The sequence below is a fragment of the Eptatretus burgeri genome, chromosome 17, assembly GCF_056783735.1.
Source record: "Eptatretus burgeri isolate ZD-2024b chromosome 17, Ebu_testis_v1, whole genome shotgun sequence".
Taxonomy (NCBI): Eukaryota; Metazoa; Chordata; class Myxini; order Myxiniformes; family Myxinidae; genus Eptatretus; species Eptatretus burgeri.
In genome coordinates, this window is record NC_140977.1 from 22,454,615 (window position 1) to 22,474,824 (window position 20,210).

General features: G+C 47.1%; 1 protein-coding gene and 1 non-coding gene across 3 annotated transcripts in view; both read right to left on the reverse strand.

Moving 5' to 3' along the window:
• The window catches only part of LOC147009531 (uncharacterized), a 30,698-nt gene extending 12,708 nt beyond the window's left edge, over positions 1–17,990 (reverse strand). For both annotated transcript variants that reach the window (XR_015052736.1, XM_085861283.1), the window contains exons 1-3: positions 17,384–17,990; positions 15,501–15,653; positions 4,951–5,103 (exon numbers count right to left, since the gene is read on the reverse strand). Coding sequence is in view for 1 of the 2 variants with exons in the window: in XM_085861283.1 (XP_085717409.1) it covers positions 4,951–5,103; positions 15,501–15,653; positions 17,384–17,711 (634 nt within the window). In the remaining variant the exon portion in view is untranslated. The remainder of the gene's footprint in view (positions 1–4,950; positions 5,104–15,500; positions 15,654–17,383) is intronic.
• On the reverse strand, positions 3,501–3,582 carry TRNAS-UGA (transfer RNA serine (anticodon UGA)). The gene has a single exon. It is a non-coding gene; the product is annotated as a tRNA-Ser (tRNA).
• Positions 17,991–20,210: the final 2,220 nt, after the last annotated feature.

Genomic DNA, 20,210 nt, shown 5'->3' on the forward strand with positions numbered 1-20,210 from the left:
TATGTTTTCAGCGCAGTCTGTCTCTGCGGGCAGGATATCTCTCAAGGTTGTGGATGGATCCGGATGAAATTTGGGGTGCACGGGTTGGGTGTGTGACAAGGATGAAATTATGAGATTTTTCAGAAGATCTGGATCAGAGAATTTATTTATTTTTTTAAGTGATTGCTCACCATTCAGTGACAGGGCTAAAAACAACATGTTGTTACGAATTTGGAAGCTTACTACACAACAGGCATGTCCCAAAGATCAGTTATATCGGTAAGTATGTGTTTGTAGTCAGGGTCCCGTCCCTTTGTTTAATGGGTGATTAAATGTTCATGCGCTGCGGAGTTATTTTGATAGTCAGGGATTTCTTTTACATTTTCTACTACAACAACAACACCTTCGCCTCGCTCCATCCTGACGCCATAACGCTCGCGGTGGGCGGAGTTCAATGAAGGACTTGGCATCTCTCTCAACCAATCAGAGAGATGCGAGCGAGTTTGTTGTCGTTCGGCCAATGGGAGCCAACGCAGGACAATATTACTCATCTTCCTGTTTGAGGGGCGGTCCGCCGTGACGCCCGCCACCCCCCCCCCCGGTCCATTCAGAGGACTTGGCGCCCCTTGTGGCCAATCACAGGGGCAACGAGCGGATCGCGCGCCAAAACCGTCCAGGAAAGGGGGGGCAGGTTACAAGAAGGAGTCCCCTCCCCCCTGGACGGGGAGTGAATAATTGATCGGCGTGATCTGACTGGGGGCAGTTGGGGTTTGCCTGCCGGATCGTCTCGGATCGCCTCGCCTTGCCTGCTGGCACTCGCTGCCTTGTCCACCCTCGTGCTGGTTGGTGTCCGTCCTTCACCCTCCGTCCCTGGTGCTTGGAGTGGCATCGTTGTTGCGGGTTCGAGTCCTGTCGAGCCAGAACGTCGAAGACCGCACGAGGCGGACAGGTCCAAGCTCGCTCTGGTCTCCAGCTCACCTTTTCTCGAGCTGGAAGCCTTCAATAAAGACCTGGCGGGTCCATTTCTTGGTGTGTGTGTGTGTGTGTGTGTGTGTGTGTGTGTGTGTGTGTGTGTGTGTGTGTGTGTGTGTGTGTGTGTGTGTGTGTGTGTGTGTGTGTGTGTCCGTGGGCCCCATCTGATAAGTAGAAACTGTTAAGTGCCTGTGTTCCTTGTACATCATTTGCCTTGCTATATTCGGATAACTCTGCCCTTACGTGCTCCCCTCGTTCTACAATTATTGTTGTAAATAAATTCCCCTTTTTGTTGAATGTACCAGCTCGTTTTTGTGTTTCTTTTTTTGGCTTAGCATGGTGCGTGTTGGGAAATAGCAAAGCAGTAAATTGTTCATTTGGTCCAGCGCGGCTCTGGTAACTCCGCTCGGTTACGCCGGATCCGAGCCATTACCTGCGACTTGGATTGGACAGTCGGCCGAGGGTGTAGTTCCCCGGGAGTTAGACTGCGTGGGTATTTAGGTATATTGAAATTGGCAAATGACCCCATCCCACGTGGTCAACCTATTGGCGATCTTCGGTCCTATAAGGGACCCGTGACCTTTCGGATTTATCTGAAAGGTACGACCTAAATTCCGGGTGTTCGGTGGAGTCGACTCTACTGCTCCCCCTAGCGGTCGTGCTCGCCACCGAGCCCGGCCCCGCAACACTATAACACGATATCACAAAACTTTATGGATGGATTTGGCCTAAAGCTGGAGGACAGGTTGGGGGGGGGTATGACAAGTAAGAATCAATTTGATTATGGTGAAGAATCAAATCAGGATCCAGATACGAGAGTTACAATTTTTTAAGTGATTCTTCAACATTGAGAGATGGGACCAAAAACGATATACAGCAAGATATTTCAAAAATTTTATGGACGGTTTATGACATAACTAGGTGGAGGAGTTGGTCAGGAGACAAGAACAAGCAGCTTCGATTTTGGTTCACGTCCAAATCCAGATCCGGACCTATCAGTGGGATACAAAACGTAAACTGTTCAGCCTCGCGGACGTATGTGCTCCACCAAATGCTGTTGTAGTTAATTTCTGTCTTTCATCCTGAGGTTCCTTCCCCAATGGTCTTGTGTGTAATTAATTTTTAAAAATTCTTTAAAACCACATGTCTGCTTCGCCTTCCAATGCCTCACAACTCACTGGGAATTTTTCTCGAACATTTTCCTGGACCATTTTGAACATTTTTTTTTTTGTTATTGGACCTCAAAAACGGTCGAACATTTTTCAGCTATTTGGCTTTCCAGGAGGGGGAACTAAAATAATCAAGGGCATAAATTTTATCCAACAATTACTACAACCTTTGTGGTCACTGATGCGAGGTCCAATAAAACTGATTGAGTCATACTTCAATTACGATGGTCGAGCTAAAACGGTTGTGCACGTGACCCAAAGGTCACGGTGTCCATGGTTCCGCCAACTGGGGTATGTTACCTCCATGCCCAGAGCCAGAGGGCCCTTCACACGATATTACTTTCCGGAAGCAGCTTTATGATGGACACTTTTTTCATGGCCATCAGTGTGGCAAACCTATTCACATCATGGTGACGTTCAGTAAACGGTCGATCTTTACAAGAACACACATGATTTCTTCTTGCCTTTCTAACAGACCAGCTCGTCCTTCCATTGCTTATTTTTTTTTTGGCTTTGAAATAGCATTTTTCTTTTGCTTCCTCCACTTTCTTTCAGTCTGATCATTTGTTGATGGACTACCTTCACAGACTACCTCGTGTTATGTTATGTAATGACTACATCATTATGTGTTACTTGTTCTTGTTCACCACTGATTTGTGCCACAGCAATCCATGTATGCTGTCCATGCGCTCACCGAATCATGACTTGTGTACTGCTTGTTTGCTTCGCATGCATATGTGACCTTTTAAGAAATATTAACATCACGTATCGGAAGCACGTGCCATGTGTGTGCTTCCCGACTGTCACAGTCACCGGTACAGGTAATGGCTCTCACACGGTCCAAAGCAAGTGAGCCATGGATGTGTTGCTTGATGCAAAGGTCTTCAATGCACATCTTCTCTCATGTGATTACATAGTCATAAACATGTCTTTAAAACCCGACCAGTCCCAGTAATGTCAATTGGTATTAAATTTCCGATGCTGTTTCCATGGGGCGCATTGGTGAAACGGAGACCTTTCTAACTCCAGTTTCCCATGTATGATCAATCCTTAGTAAAAGACAGAAATATATTGTACAGAAACATTTCTGGATGTTTTAAATGCAACCGATGCCCCTGTCGAGTTAACATAAACAAACGCAGTGGGGTGCACACAATTTCAGCGGATGTGTCATTCTGCAGGGATTCAAACAAAACAAGTACAAGCAGTGTGATGTGTTCTCCATGATGCTTGGATTATCCTCAAACAAGGAAGCAGTACATACCATTTTGAAGTGTTCAGTATGACTTGACTGGGGTTTAGCTGGGGTTGGAACCACTGATCTTCCTGAATCAGTGATGCTCTCACCATTAAGCCAGCAAGGCTGGTTAAAAAGTAAAAAGTCATGGACAGGATTCAAACCTGTGCAGGAAAACCTCATTGGATTTCAAGTCCAACGCCTTAACCACTTGGCCACTCTGACAAATTTCATTATAATGGCCATGTTGTTTCCATGACAATATGGTGTCATAAACCGCTTGGCCACCATGTTGTCATGAAAACTGTTGACATGTTAAAATGGCCAAATCATTAGTTCTGATTTTGTTGAAAAAATTTGTTGACCCAATTCGCAAACCCTGTTCAAATTTCAAATTAATCGGATGAAACCTGACGATCCTTTATGCGGCTTTGACTGTTGACCTTTTGACTTCAAAAACAATGGGGTTTCACTTTTGATTGGTGACCCAATTAGGTGATCCAATGAACAAATTACCGGATGTTGAAATTACAAGTTAATTATACTAGTACGTGCCCGTACGTGCATGGCCGTAAGTGCAAAAAAAAAAAACTTTCAACCCGTGAGCCACAAACAACAGCCACACAGGCCATTCCTTCGCTCTCGCGTACCTGTACGTGCAACCCCCCCCCCCCCAAAAAAAAAACTTTCAAACAACCACACAGTCTGTTCCTTCGCTCTAGTAAACGACGACTGGATTGGAGCATTGTGTTTATCGATAAATGCGGATAAGAAATCGAGAAATTACAGTATTAGAATACAGTCAGTCATCACTATCCGGAAGTGGTGCGTGCCCGTACGGATTGTTCACATCATTCCACAAATTATCGCTTGTATTGAAGTAACAACTGCTGTGATACTTCCACACACAGAGTTAATTAAAATTAAAACTAAAATTAAAATCAAGTTTACCTCCCTGTTTTTGCTTGCCATGACATTCGCTGCCATTGACCATTGCCACTCCTATGCCATGGTAACCGAGGAACCGATCCCCATCGTAACCGGCACGACAGGTGACGTCATCGTCGGACAGCCGCGCACCGGCCTACGCAGCAACGTGTCCTTTCATTGGTTGGTAAATAAAGGGCCATAACTTGGGAACCACTTGTCGGATTAATATCAAACCTTGAGAAGGCACATACTTAGGTCCCCAGCAATATACCTAGCAAGTTTCAATTAGATCGGACCCAGTGGTTGTGGAGAAACAACGGTCACACACACACACACACACACACACACACACACACACACACACACACACACACACACACACACACACACACACACACACACATTGCTGCAATTATAGAAAGATGAAAATTGAAGATTTTATGCGGCCTTCACCCATAACGTTTTGACCTTAAAACAAGAAGCTTCTAACTACTGCAGGATGTTGGTTTTGTAAAAATCGGAATAAAATTGCGACCTGTCGGTGAATGACAAACAAACAGACAGACAGACAAACAGAATAAGAGAGCAGACCAACCGAATCTTGGATTTTCATAAGTAACAAGTAAACACAGTGTGATGTGTTCTCTGCATAGCTCGGCTTACCTTCAATCAGATTAGCAACGTTGCTGGAATCCTTGGAAGGAGAATCACATGGTTCCTGCTTCATATGTATCTTGGGATGTGTCGTCAAAGTATCCTGGGAAGTCTGAAGAAAGTTTGCTTGGAATGTTTCTGACTTCACCACATGAGCTGTACCTGCAACCCACGCAGAAGATGTTTTGTTTGTCTTTACTCCAGAAGGCATCTGTATTATCACCACTCACGTTGATCTATAATACGAAGTTTTTTTTGTTGTTCAAACTTTTGGTGATCGAGGAGTAATCATTAACCAAGTTGGACTCCACCTGTACTTCCACAATAAAATCTAAAAATAACATCCCATTCAAAATCAACTTTCATAAAAACATCATTCCATTCAAAATCAACCTCAAGGAGCATTTATGGAGATAAAAGTGGTGTTGTTGTTGTGATGTCGCCGGTACCCAGAGTATCCCGGGAAGTGATGGCACTTCCTCCAAGCTCAGTGGATGTGTTAAGTGTTTGTCTCGTCAGTATGTCCGTGTGTGTGTGTGTGTGTGTGTGTGTGTGTGTGTGTGTGTGTGTGTGTGTGTGTGTGTGTGTGTGTGTGTGTGTGTGTGTGTGTGTGTGTCATGTGAGTGGCAGCTCCATTACAAGCTTTAGACCTTGTGTTAAAAAAAGAAATCATACTTCTTAAATCAAATCCTTCCTCCCCAAACCATTCTTCCAGCCATTGGTTGAGATCTATCACTCTGCTCATAATTTTCCTATTTAATTTCCTAATCTTGGGAGAATACCAGTAAACATGACGTCACAGCCCATTGTTTTCAGCTGCTGACTGGATATCCCGGATCTATTTTTCAAAACCTCCGAGTTGACTTTCCTACATTATTTGCTCCTTGGTGTATGACAACCAATGTCTTCCTGCCATGACCCGATACAATGTCTTCCTGCCTTGACCTGATATAATGTCTTCCTGCCGTGACCCGATACAATGTCTTCCTGCCGTGACCCGATATAATGTCTTCCTGCCATGACCCGATATAATGTCTTCCTGCCATGACCCTATACAATGTCTTCCTGCCTTGACCTGATATAATGTCTTCCTGCATTGACCCGATATAATGTCTTCCTGCCATGACCCGATATAATGTCTTCCTGCCATGACCCGATATAATGTCTTCCTGCCGTGACCCGATACAATGTCTTCCTGCCTTGACCCGATACAATGTCTTCCTGCCATGACCCGATACAATGTCTTCCTGCCTTGACCTGATATAATGTCTTCCTGCCATGACCCGATACAATGTCTTCCTGCCGTGACCCGATACAATGTCTTCCTGCCTTGACCCGATACAATGTCTTCCTGCCATGACCCGATACAATGTCTTCCTGCCTTGACCCGATATAATGTCTTCCTGCCATGACCCGATATAATGTCTTCCTGCATTGACCCGATATAATGTCTTCCTGCCATGACCCGATATAATGTCTTCCTGCCATGACCCGATATAATGTCTTCCTGCCGTGACCCGATACAATGTCTTCCTGCCTTGACCCGATATAATGTCTTCCTGCCGTGACCCGATACAATGTCTTCCTGCCATGACCCGATATAATGTCTTCCTGCCATGACCCGATACAATGTCTTCCTGCCGTGACCCGATACAATGTCTTCCTGCCGTGACCCGATACAATGTCTTCCTGCCATGACCCGATATAATGTCTTCCTGCCTTGACCCGATATAATGTCTTCCTGCCATGACCCGATATAATGTCTTCCTGCCTTGACCCGATACAATGTCTTCCTGCCGTGACCCGATACAATGTCTTCCTGCCATGACCCGATATAATGTCTTCCTGCCATGACCCGATATAATGTCTTCCTGCCATGACCCGATACAATGTCTTCCTGCCATGACCCGATACAATGTCTTCCTGCCATGACCCGATACAATGTCTTCCTGCCATGACCCGATATAATGTCTTCCTGCCTTGACCCGATATAATGTCTTCCTGCCATGACCCGATATAATGTCTTCCTGCCTTGACCCGATACAATATCTTCCTGCCGTGACCCGATACAATGTCTTCCTGCCGTGACCCGATACAATGTCTTCCTGCCGTGACCCGATACAATGTCTTCCTGCCGTGACCCGATACAATGTCTTCCTGCCGTGACCCGATACAATGTCTTCCTGCCTTGACCCGATATAATGTCTTCCTGCCGTGACCCGATACAATGTCTTCCTGCCTTGACCCGATATAATGTCTTCCTGCCGTGACCCGATACAATGTCTTCCTGCCTTGACCCGATATAATATCTTCCTGCCGTGACCCGATACAATGTCTTCCTGCCTTGACCCGATACAATGTCTTCCTGCCTTGACCTGATATAATGTCTTCCTGCCTTGACCTGATATAATGTCTTCCTGCCATGACCCGATATAATGTCTTCCTGCCGTGACCCGATACAATGTCTTCCTGCCGTGACCCGATATAATGTCTTCCTGCCGTGACCCGATATAATGTCTTCCTGCCGTGACCCGATACAATGTCTTCCTGCCTTGACCCGATACAATGTCTTCCTGCCATGACCCGACACAATGTCTTCCTGCCGTGACCCGATACAATGTCTTCCTGCCATGACCCGATACAATGTCTTTTAACCTTCGCTAAAATATCCCCAACTCCTGTTCCTTCAAAACCGCACAGTACTCCATCTCTGCGATCCTTCCTGAAGAATGAAGAATCGATGTATTTCATTGTCTTATCGCCTCCAACAACTGTCTCCCAGACCTCGTTCCTACCTATCTCGAATGCTGTATCCTCACCACCGCCGACACTCGCTGTATCTTCACCACCGCTTACACTCGCTGCATCCTCACCACCGCCTACACTCACTGTATCCTCACCACCGTCTACACTCACTGTATCCTCACCAATGCCTACACTCACTGTATCCTCACCAATGCCTACACTCACTGTATCCTCACCACCGCTTACATTCGCTGCATCCTCACCACCGCTTACACTCACTGTATCCTCACCACCGCCTACACTCGCTGTATCCTCACCACCGCCTGCACTCACTGCATCCTCACCACCGCCTGCACTCACTGCATCCTCACCACCACTTACACTCACTGTATCCTCACCACCGCCTTCACTCACTGCATCCTCACCACCGCTTACACTCGCTGCATCCTCACCACCGCTTGCACTCGCTGCATCCTCCCCACCGCTTGCACTCGCTGCATCCTCACCACCGCTTACACTCGCTGCATCCTCACCACCGCTTACACTCGCTGCATCCTCACCACCGCTTACACTCGCTGCATCCTCACCACCGCCTACACTCACTGCATCCTCACCACCACCTACACTCGTTGTATCCTCACCACCGCTTACACTCGCTGCATCCTCACCACCGCTTACACTCGCTGTATCCTCACCACCGCCTACACTCGCTGCATCCTCACCACTGTCTACACTCGCTGTATCCTCACCAATGCCTACACTCACTGTATCCTCACCACCGCTTACACTCACTGTATCCTCACCACCGGCTACACTCGCTGTATCCTCACCACCGCCTGCACTCACTGCATCCTCACCACCGCTTACACTCACTGTATCCTCACCACCGCCTTCACTCACTGCATCCTCACCACCGCTTACACTCGCTGTATCCTCACCACCGCCTACACTCGCTGTATCCTCACCACCGCCTACACTCACTGCATCCTCACCACCGCCTACACTCACTGTATCCTCACCACTGCCTACACTCACTGCATCCTCACCACCGCTTACACTCGCTGCATCCTCACCACCGCTTGCACTCGCTGCATCCTCCCCACCGCTTGCACTCGCTACATCCTCCCCACCGCTTGCACTCGCTACATCCTCCCCACCGCTTACACTCGCTGCATCCTCACCACCGCTTACACTCGCTGCATCCTCACCACCGCTTACACTTGCTGCATCCTCACCACCGCTTACACTCGCTGCATCCTCACCACCGCATACACTCGCTGCATCCTCACCACCGCTTACACTCGCTGTATCCTCACCACCGCCTACACTCGCTGTATCCTCACCACCGCCTACACTCACTGTTTTCTCACCAATGCCTACACTCACTGCATCCTCACCACCGCCTACATTCACTGTATCCTCACCACCGCGTACACTCGCTGCATCCTCACCACCGCCTACACTCGCTGTATCCTCACCACCGCTTACACTCGCTGCATCCTCACCACTGTCTACACTCGCTGTATCCTCACCAACACCTACACTCACTGCATCCTCACCAACGCCTACACTCACAGTTTCCTCACCACCGCGTACACTCGCTGCATCCTCACCACCACTTACACTCACTGCATCCTCACCACCGCCTACACTCGCTGTATCCTCACCACCGCTTACACTCGCTGCATCCTCACCACCGCTTACACTCGCTGTATCCTCACCACCGCCTACACTCGCTGCATCCTCACCACTGTCTACACTCACTGTATCCTCACCAATGCCTACACTCACTGTATCCTCACCACCGCTTACATTCGCTGCATCCTCACCACCGCTTACACTCACTGTATCCTCACCACCGCCTACACTCGCTGTATCGTCACCACCGCCTGCACTCACTGCATCCTCACCACCGCCTGCACTCACTGCATCCTCACCACCGCTTACACTCACTGTATCCTCACCACTGCCTTCACTCACTGCATCCTCACCACCGCTTACACTCGCTGCATCCTCACCACGGCTTGCACTCGCTGCATCCTCCCCACCGCTTGCACTCGCTGCATCCTCACCACCGCTTACACTCGCTGCATCCTCACCACCGCTTACACTCGCTGCATCCTCACCACCGCTTACACTCGCTGCATCCTCACCACCGCCTACACTCACTGCATCCTCACCACCGCCTACACTCGTTGTATCCTCACCACCGCTTACACTCGCTGCATCCTCACCACCGCTTACACTCGCTGCATCCTCACCACCGCTTACACTCGCTGTATCCTCACCACCGCCTACACTCGCTGCATCCTCACCACTGTCTACACTCACTGTATCCTCACCAATGCCTACACTCACTGTATCCTCACCACCGCTTACACTCACTGCATCCTCACCACCGCTTACACTCACTGTATCCTCACCACCGCCTACACTCGCTGTATCCTCACCACCGCCTGCACTCACTGCATCCTCACCACCGCTTACACTCACTGTATCCTCACCACCGCCTTCACTCACTGCATCCTCACCACCGCTTACACTCGCTGTATCCTCACCACCGCCTACACTCGCTGTATCCTCACCACCGCCTACACTCACTGCATCCTCACCACCGCCTACACTCACTGTATCCTCACCACTGCCTACACTCACTGCATCCTCACCACCGCTTACACTCGCTGCATCCTCACCACCGCTTGCACTCGCTGCATCCTCCCCACCGCTTGCACTCGCTACATCCTCCCCACCGCTTGAACTCGCTGCATCCTCCCCACCGCTTACACTCGCTGCATCCTCACCACCGCTTACACTCGCTGCATCCTCACCACCGCTTACACTCGCTGCATCCTCACCACCGCTTACACTCGCTGCATCCTCACCACCGCATACACTCGCTGCATCCTCACCACCGCCTACACTCGCTGTATCCTCAACACCGCTTACACTCGCTGCATCCTCACCACCGCTTACACTCGCTGTATCCTCACCACCGCCTACACTCGCTGTATCCTCACCACCGCCTACACTCACTGTTTTCTCACCAATGCCTACACTCACTGCATCCTCACCACCGCCTACATTCACTGTATCCTCACCACCGCGTACACTCGCTGCATCCTCACCACCGCCTACACTCGCTGTATCCTCACCACCGCTTACACTCACTGCATCCTCACCACTGTCTACACTCGCTGTATCCTCACCAACACCTACACTCACTGCATCCTCACCACCGCCTACACTCACAGTTTCCTCACCACCGCGTACACTCGCTGCATCCTCACCACCACTTAAACTCACTGTATCCTCACCACCACCTACACTCACTGTATCCTCACCACCACCTACACTCGCTGTATCCTCACCACCGCTTACACTCGCTGCATCCTCACCACCGCTTACACTCGCTGCATCCTCACTACTGTCTTCACTCACGGTATCCTCACCAATGCCTACACTCACTGTATCCTCACCACCGCTTACACTCGCTGCATCCTCACCACCGCTTACACTCACTGTATCCTCACCACCGCCTACACTCGCTGTATCCTCACCACCGCCTGCACTCACTGCATCCTCACCGCTTACACTCACTGTATCCTCACCACCGCCTTCACTCACTGCATCCTCACCACCGCTTACACTCGCTGCATCCTCACCACCGCTTGCACTCGCTGCATCCTAACAAACCGCTTGCACTCGCTGCATCCTCCCCACCGCTTACACTCGCTGCATCCTCCCCACCGCTTACACTCGCTGCATCCTCACCACCGCTTACACTCGCTGCATCCTCACCACCGCTTACACTCGCTGCATCCTCACCACCGCTTACACTCGCTGCATCCTCACCACCGCTTACACTCGCTGCATCCTCACCACCGCCTACACTCACTGCATCCTCACCACCGCCTACACTCGCTGCATCCTCACCACCGCTTACACTCGCTGTATCCTCACCACCGTCTACACTCACTGCATCCTCACCACCACCTCCACTCACTGTATCATCACCACCGCGTACACTCGCTGCATCCTCACCACCGCTTACACTCGCTGCATCCTCACCACTGTCTACACTCACTGTATCCTCACCACCGCTTACACTTACTGCATCCTCACCACCGCTTACACTCACTGCATCCTCACCACTGCTTACACTCACTGTATCCGCACCACCGCTTACACACACTGTATCCTCACCACCGCTTACACTCACTGCATCCTCACCGCTTACACTCACTGTATCCTCACCACCGCTTACACTTGCTGCATGCTCAGCACTGTCTACACTATCTGTATCCTCACCACCGCCCTCACTCGCTGTATTCTCACCACTGCCTACACTCGCTGGGTCCTCACCATTGCCAACACTCGCTGCATCCTCACCACTGCCTACATTCACTGCATCCTTACCACCGCCTCCACTCGCTGCATCCTCACCACTGCCTACACTCATGGGTGTGCTCTGGCTTTCAAAAGGAATTAGCCACTGTGGCTAATCCAGGTTTAGAATGATTAGCCACAGGAGAAAGGAAATAGCCACATATTTTATTCAAAAGTTTTTTTTAGCAATATGAAATAATAAGTTAATTTTGAGGCAGATGTGTGAGTTTGATGGGTGAGGTTGGTTGAATGAACGACCATCAGGGGAGGTGGTGATTGTGAGGGATGGTGGTGGTGGTGGTGATGTGTGTGTGTGTGTGTGTGTGTGTGTGTGTGTGTGTGTGTGTGTGTGTGTGTGTGTGTGTGTGTGTGTGTGTGTGTGTGTGTGTGTGTGTGTGTGTGTGTGTGTGTGTGTGTGTGTGTGTGTGTGTGTGTGTGTGTGTGTGTGTGGGCGGGGGGGGGGGAGTATGGTCGTTGTGCCTTTAGTCGGTGGTAGTGGGGGATGGTGGTGGTGGTGGGCCAGGATTGGACCAACCTCATGCCAGTCAAACTCACTCATCCAACCAATCTCACACATCAAACTCACTCATCCAACCAATCTCACCCAACAACTTCACTCATCCAACCAATCTCACACATCAAACTCACACTTCCAGCCAATGTCACACATCAAACTCACTCATACAACCAATCTCACCCATCAACTTCACTCATCCAACCAACCAGTCACTGATCAAACTCACTCTTCCATCCAATGTCACACATCAAACTCACTCATACAACCAATCTCACCCATCAACTTCACTCATCCAACCAACCAGTCACCCATCAAACTCACACTTCCAGCCAATGTCACACATCAAACTCACTCATACAACCAATCTCACCCAACAACTTCACTCTTCCAAACAACCAGTCACCCATCAAACTCACTCATCCAAACAAACTCGTCATACTACAGGTACTACTACTACTAATTGTGTCAAAACTCACCTGGCAACCACTGACCCAAGGAAGCATGTAGTGCCGAGTAGTACTGAATCATTCCGGGAAAAAAAATGTTTTTTTTTTTCAAAAAAAATTAAAATAAAATTTTGAGACGAGAATCATGGGAATCGTGCGTAATTTTGGTCGATTTTTTTACTAGAAACTAGTTTAAAACTACTAAAGTTAGTATAGATAAGCTTGTATGATTCCCGTAATCAAAACATACAAAATGGCGGCCGTCTCAACGAAGGTTGAATTCTGTGCTAAAATCACCCAAAAATCGTCTAAAACTGGTAAAAAAAAAAAACCCACTAAAACATGGATTAGCCACAGTGGCTAATGGGTGGTTTAAAATATTAGCCACAGGTAAGGGGGATTCGCCCTGTGGCGACGTGGCGAGCGGCAGTGCACATCCAGTCAAGTGAGCTATTTCCTCACACTTTCGACAACAGTGAGCCCTCTGCTTCCCCTATTCCTCATATGGCCCACATTAACTATCTAACACATTTATGCACACCTTTTCCTTTCTCCTTCGCTCTCTGTTAACACCTTTTTCCCCCACCATTTCCCCAAGGCCCCAACTGACTTAAATGCTCGACTTAAACGCAAGGCCTAACCCTGCCACTTCCCATAAACTAACACAAATACCCACTAAACTGCTACGAACACAACTGCAACCTTTATACAAAATGCACAACCCTGACACAAATATCGACAACAAAATGCACAAAAAAAAAACACAAAAATCACTGGTGTAGGAACTTACACAACTTCATGTGAACAAACGGAAGAGCTGTCGCCTGTTCCAAAAAACCACTTTGGATCGACACAGGCCCGCTTGTCTGTGGATGGTGACTCAGGGGACATAATGTTGGGCAATATGTTGACCTTTGGGTCCATATTGACATCAAAAATAATTGGCTGGTTGAATTCAGTCAGCTGATATGCAAATTATCTTCAAATTTCAAGTCAATGGGATGAAAATTGAGGATTTTAGAAATCCCAGCTTATTTGACCTTTTGGTCGATGTCGACCTCAAAAATAATTGCCGGTTGAATTCAGTATTGTAATTTGAAAATCCTCTTCAAATTTCTTGTCAATCGGTTGAACATTGAGAGGAGGAGGAGATTGGGACCATACTCTGTGCAGAACATTGGTGCTGCTGAAGCAGTCTCCTTGGCTATTGGGCACAATCCTGGACAGGTCGCCACTCCGACACAAGATACCAGCATGCTGGCACTCTTTTTGTCGACCTCGGGAGGATGACAGGCAAAGTCAACCCCATCTAGTATTAATTCAACAGCCAAGGGGGATTTGAACTCAATCCTCAGATCCCAAGCCCACCACCATAACCATTAAGCCAACCCCAGGCTTAACATTGAGGATTTTAGAAATTTGACAAATTTGTTGGCCTTTTGACCTCAAAAACAATAGCCTTCTTGCTTATGACAAACTCTACCATGTGGTGAAGTTTCGTGAAGATCCGTTTAAAATTGTGACCTGCAGGCGATAAACATTCAAAAAACACAGACAAACACAATAACGCACGCAACCAACCAATATACTTTAAAAAAATCTTCGATTTTCGCAAGTAACAAGTTAAAACAGTGTGATGTGTTGTTTATGACATTCAGATTATCCTCAAATAAATAACCTGTATGCACCATTTCAAAAGTTGTTGGTGTGACTCGGCTGGGCTTCAACCACCGACCTACCAGATTAAGAGTGGACACTCTTACCATTAAGCCTCCGAGGTTGTTACAAAAGTTAATGTCATGAACAGGATTCATACCTGTGCAGGGAAAACCCCATTGAATTTTGAGTCCAACGTTTTAACCACTTGGCCCACTCAGAGAAATTTCATTATAATGGCCACCATGTTGTTTCCATGACAACACGGTGGCCTTAACCACTCGGCCACCATGTTATGAAAGAAACTATTGACATGTCGACACGGCTAAATCATTTGTTCTGATTTTTGGTTAACCAATTCTGTGATTGAATATGCAAACCCTGTTCAAATATCAAGTCAATCGGATGAAAATTGACGATTTGTGACCTGGACCTTCAACCTTTTGACCTCAACAACAATAGGCTTCCAGTTTTTGTTTGGTGAACCAATTAAGTGACCCAAAATGCAAATTATGTTTAAATTTCAAGTTAATTGGATGAAAATTGACAATTTTATGTGACCTTGACCCTTAACCTTTTGACTTTAAAACAATAGACTTCTAGCTATGGTAAGATGCCATGTTTTTGTGAAGATCAGAGGAAAATTGTGACCTGTAGGTGATTGACAAACAGAGAGAGATAGAGAGACAGACCACATGGACAGACAAACAGAATAAGAGAGCAGACCAACCAATATACTTGAGAATCTTCAATTTTCACGAGTTACAAGTAAACACAGTGTGATGTGTTCTCTGCATAGCTCGGCTTACCTTCGATCAGATTCGCAACGTTGCTGGAATCCTTGGAAGGAGAATCACGTGGTTCCTGCTTCACAGGTATCCAGGGATGTGTCGTCAAAGAATCCTGAGAAGTCTGAAGAAAGTTTGTTTGGAATGTTTCTGACTTCACCACATGAGCTGTACCTGCAACCCACGCGGAAGGTGTTTTATGTTTACTCCAGAAGGCATCTGTATGATCACCATTCACATTGATCTGTAATAGGAAGTTTTTTTTGTTGTTGTTCAAACTTTTGGTGATCGAGGAGTAATCATCAACCAAGTCGGACTCCGCCTGTACTTCCACAATAAAATCTGAAAATAACAACCCATTCAAAATCAAACTCAAGGAGCATTTATGGAGAGAAAAATGGTGCCATTGTTGTGATGTCGCTGGTACCCAGAGTATCCCAGGAACTGGTGGCACTTCCGGCAAGCTCAGTGGATGTATTAAGTTTTTGTCTCGTCAGTATGTCCATGTATGTGTGAGTGTATCTCCAGGTGTGTGTGTGTGTGTGTGTGTGTGTGTGTGTGTGTGTGTGTGTGTGTGTGTGTGTGTGTGTGTGTGTGTGTGTGTGTGTGTGTGTGTGTGTGTGTGTGTGTGTGTGTGTGTGTGTGTGAGTGACCGCTGTTTCTCGACAACCACTGGTCCGATCTGATTGAAACTTGCCAGGTATATTGCTGGGGACCTGAGTATGTGCCTTTTCAAGGTTTTATATGAATCGGACAAGTGCTTCCCAAGTTATGGGCCATTTATTTACCAACCAATGACAAGACACGTTGCTGCGGCCATTTATTTACCAAACCAATGACAAGACACGTTGCTGCGTAGGCGTGGCCGATGGGGAAAGGGCGCCTTAGTTACCATGGCGTAGGAGTGGCAATGGTCAATGGCAGCGAATGTCATGGTAAGCAAAGACAGGGAGGTGAACTTGATTTTAATTAACTCAGTGTGTGTAAGTCTGTAAGATAAGAGATAAGACAGCAGTTGTTACTTCAATACAAGCGATAATTCGTGGAATGATGTGAACATTCCGTACGGGCACGCACTACTTTTGGATAGTGATGACTTACTGTATTATAATAATTTATCGATTTCTTATGCGCATTTATAGATGAACACAATGCCCCAATCCAGTCGTCGTTTATGAGAGCGAAGGAAAGGCCTGTGTGGTTGTTTGAAAGTTTTTTTTTTTTGGGGGGGGGGGTTGCATATACTGCCATGCAGATACGGGCACGCACAGCGAAGGAACGGCCTGTGCGGTTGTTTCTGGCACGCCGTTTAAAAGTTTTGTTTTTTTTTCACGTACGGCCACGCACGTGCGGGCACACGTGAGGGAAGGAACGGCCTGTGTAGTTGTTTCTGGCACGTGGTTTGAAAGTTTGTTTTTTTTTGCACGCACGGCCACGTAGTAGTACATATAATGGACTGATGTATCGTTGTGCCGAGGTGCAAGTTTCGTTTGATTCCATAAAGTTTTCATTAAAACGATGTATTTTTTCGCCCCTCTTGTCATTTTGTTCCATTTGGAGGGTTGGCGGTGAAATTGTAATTAATTATCCCACAGATATATAACCACAATGTATTGTATACATGTACAGTGTTTGCAATTCGCGTGTTTTTGCTTCGAATACGTTTAAGTCGGGTTATTTATTTATTTATTTTATTTAGGGAACGATCGAGGCAGCGATCTGTTGCCAATACACCGCCCAAATAAAGGACAGTGCTGGAAGAACGTGCTGCAAGCTTGGAGCAAGATCGCGTGTCGGGCTGGTACTCTACTAGTTTACTTATCTAATGCACAGCACGAATCCCCGTACGGGATCCACAACAGCAAGAGAAACAGAAGTTCACAGTGAATAAAAACTTCACCTACCGGGTCCCAACTCCGCGTCCTCGCGTGGACCGACCCTTGACCCATGGACCGCGTGAGAACCTCCCAGACTGAGCACGTTTCCTCCATCGGAGCAGCTCGGGGATCCAGAGGGGTTCGCGGTGTGCTCCTCACCGGAGACATCTCGGTTCATAACGTCCACCACAGTCCAGTACCTCACAGTACGACACAGTTCAACGCACTCGATGGACAACGTGTTCGGACAGTGCACCCTGAAGCGATTTTTGGAGAGATTATTATTTGTAAATGTCCAAGATGCGCAGATTCGCCACAGATTCGCCGCAGATTCGCCACAGATCGAAGATTTCATTTAAAACATTCCGGGTTTTGTTTAATAAATAATAATAAAAAAATGATACAAGAGTTCTGGATCGAACCCCGAATGAGAAACCAATTCGGGTCTTCGTGGAACCTTTCAACACCAAACAACCACCAGAAGTCCACAACGATCGTTACCAATCGGTCGGTACACGAGGGTGGGCCTGGTGGTTATTCATTTATTACGTACTAAAATATGTCGGGAATGAACTGCAGAGACATGTCGGGAGTGATTAAATGAACCATCAAAATGTGGCGGGAATGAACCACCAAGATACGTCGGGAAGGTGCCATGTTATCTTGCACACATTTTGTTCGCCCCAGCCCGTCCTCCACCATCAGAAGTCGATAATAATAAATGTCAGTCAGTCAGTCAGTTAGTCAGTCAGTCAGACAATCAGTCAGTCAATCAGAATGTGTCTCCTCCATTTACTCCAAAACCATGAAACCTCGCGGCTCCAAACTTTGCATGAATGAAAACTGTGTGTTTGGGTGAATTAAAATACCCCCCCCCCCCTTTGAAGACAATTAACGGCCTCATTTAATTATCCTTTATCAAGGCTCATCCTCGGTAACCTTGCTCGAGCTCGCTGGGGTCTAAATTCGCCATTTTGTTCGGCCTGCTCAACAGTGCCTTGACTTGGAACAGGCCGCAAGAGTTTCTCAACGATAAAGTGCTCAAAATGTTTTTCTTCACTTTCCTTACTCATGTCATTGTTAGCCTCATCTACATGCCTACGAATCTCTGCATACACCGCTTTTGTCAGTGCTATAGTTTTCCAATTAGGAGCTTGAAGCGATTTTATGCGTCATGTGATGTGATTTTGCACGATCTACTCGCACGGTATAATTAAAGTATTTGATAGATAATATAATTTGAGTTTGGAGGATCGGATGACGTGGACTAAATAAGTTTCGAAATCTCGAGTGAAATCTGAATTTTTTTTTTTTTAACAAATTAGCGATTTTTGTAACTAAGTGTGTTTATTTTTGAGGAAAGCATTAAACTTAACTTTTTCTGCAGTTTGGGCGATTATATTGAGTGAAGAAAAGATTAAGGAATGTGCAGAAAGTGGTGTTTAGTTTTTTTGCGGGTTTGTGCAATTCATTGGATTCCTTATCAACCATTCCATTGGAGTGCTGTTCGGGGTTTTTTTTTTTTTTGGAATTGGAGTGTTGTCTCATTGGAGTGCTGTCTCAATTTCTTGGAGTGCTTTGTGTACTTCGAGTCTCTTGGAGTGTTGTTAGGACCTTAGTGCACACCATTCCTTCTCAAACACTTCATTGAAGTGCTTGCTTGAGTGCCTAAGCAACTTGCCGAGTGCCCAACAGTCGATAGCAGTGCATTTGCTACAAGGTGGAGGTACATATGGGTAGATGTTGATCTTTAAAGGGACTCTCCACGGGTGTGTGTGTGTGTGTGTGTGTGTGTGTGTGTGTGTGTGTGTGTGTGTGTGTGTGTGTGTGTGTGTGTGTGTGTGTGTGTGTGTGTGTGTGTGTGTGTGTGTGTGTGTGTGTGTGTGTGTGTGTGTGTATGTGCTTGTCTGCATGCTTGGTTACGGGTGCCAAATCATTCCATTCCTGGAGGGAGAACTGAAAAATATGGAATGCAAATACACAGACTAATCGTCTAGTTACGGTCGATGTCGGGCAATTCATTTGGCAAAAGCGCCGACTTGTCCACGTTACTGCAATCTACACAGTCACAAAGGTCAGTGCATTGGATGCTGTTGCACTTACACGAACATTGTTTTTTTTTTTTGTATTGTGTTTTCACACATTTACTATGCACAACATGAACCATTGTTTGGCGGATAGGATCTTTCATCATCCAAACCAGGTCGAGTGTGGTTCCTTCCACCTTCCATCCATGGCCATGAGGACTGGGTGCATCGATTCTATGTAGTAAAGCCCGACTGTGCACTGCCACTTGATAATTAGACAGCAGACTGTGCTGCCACAGAGTATTGATCATCAGGGAAAGTTCTGTTCTGTTCTTGCGTATGGCAACTTGGCTGCCCAGGTAGCTATAATTTGTTGGAAGCGTGGCTGTCGGGGGCTGTTTGAACTCATCAATCGACTCGAGGCAGAACAAGTGATACAGAGCTTGGTCGACAGACACTTCTCACCATGCAGTTCACAGACGAAGTGATCAAGCGACTCCCTCAAATGAGTTGGGGGAGCAAAATTTGGCCAAGCCATGTGAATTCTTCAAGATATGCCAGAGATAAGAGGTCAACATCAGTTCAAATGATCGTTTTTTGCCTTTCCCCCCGAAAGCAACTAGTCGTGTCACATCCCCAAAAAGCATGCAAGCCAATAAGGGCTTGGCATACATCTTCTCTGAGAGAGATGTGCATTTTATTCACATCAATTATTTTTATTTTTGCTGGTGTGAAAATATACACTGATATCCAATTTGTCTACATATCCAAGTAGCAAAATGCCCACATTTGTGTCCATACTTCTGACTTGTACGAAGTGACTGAAG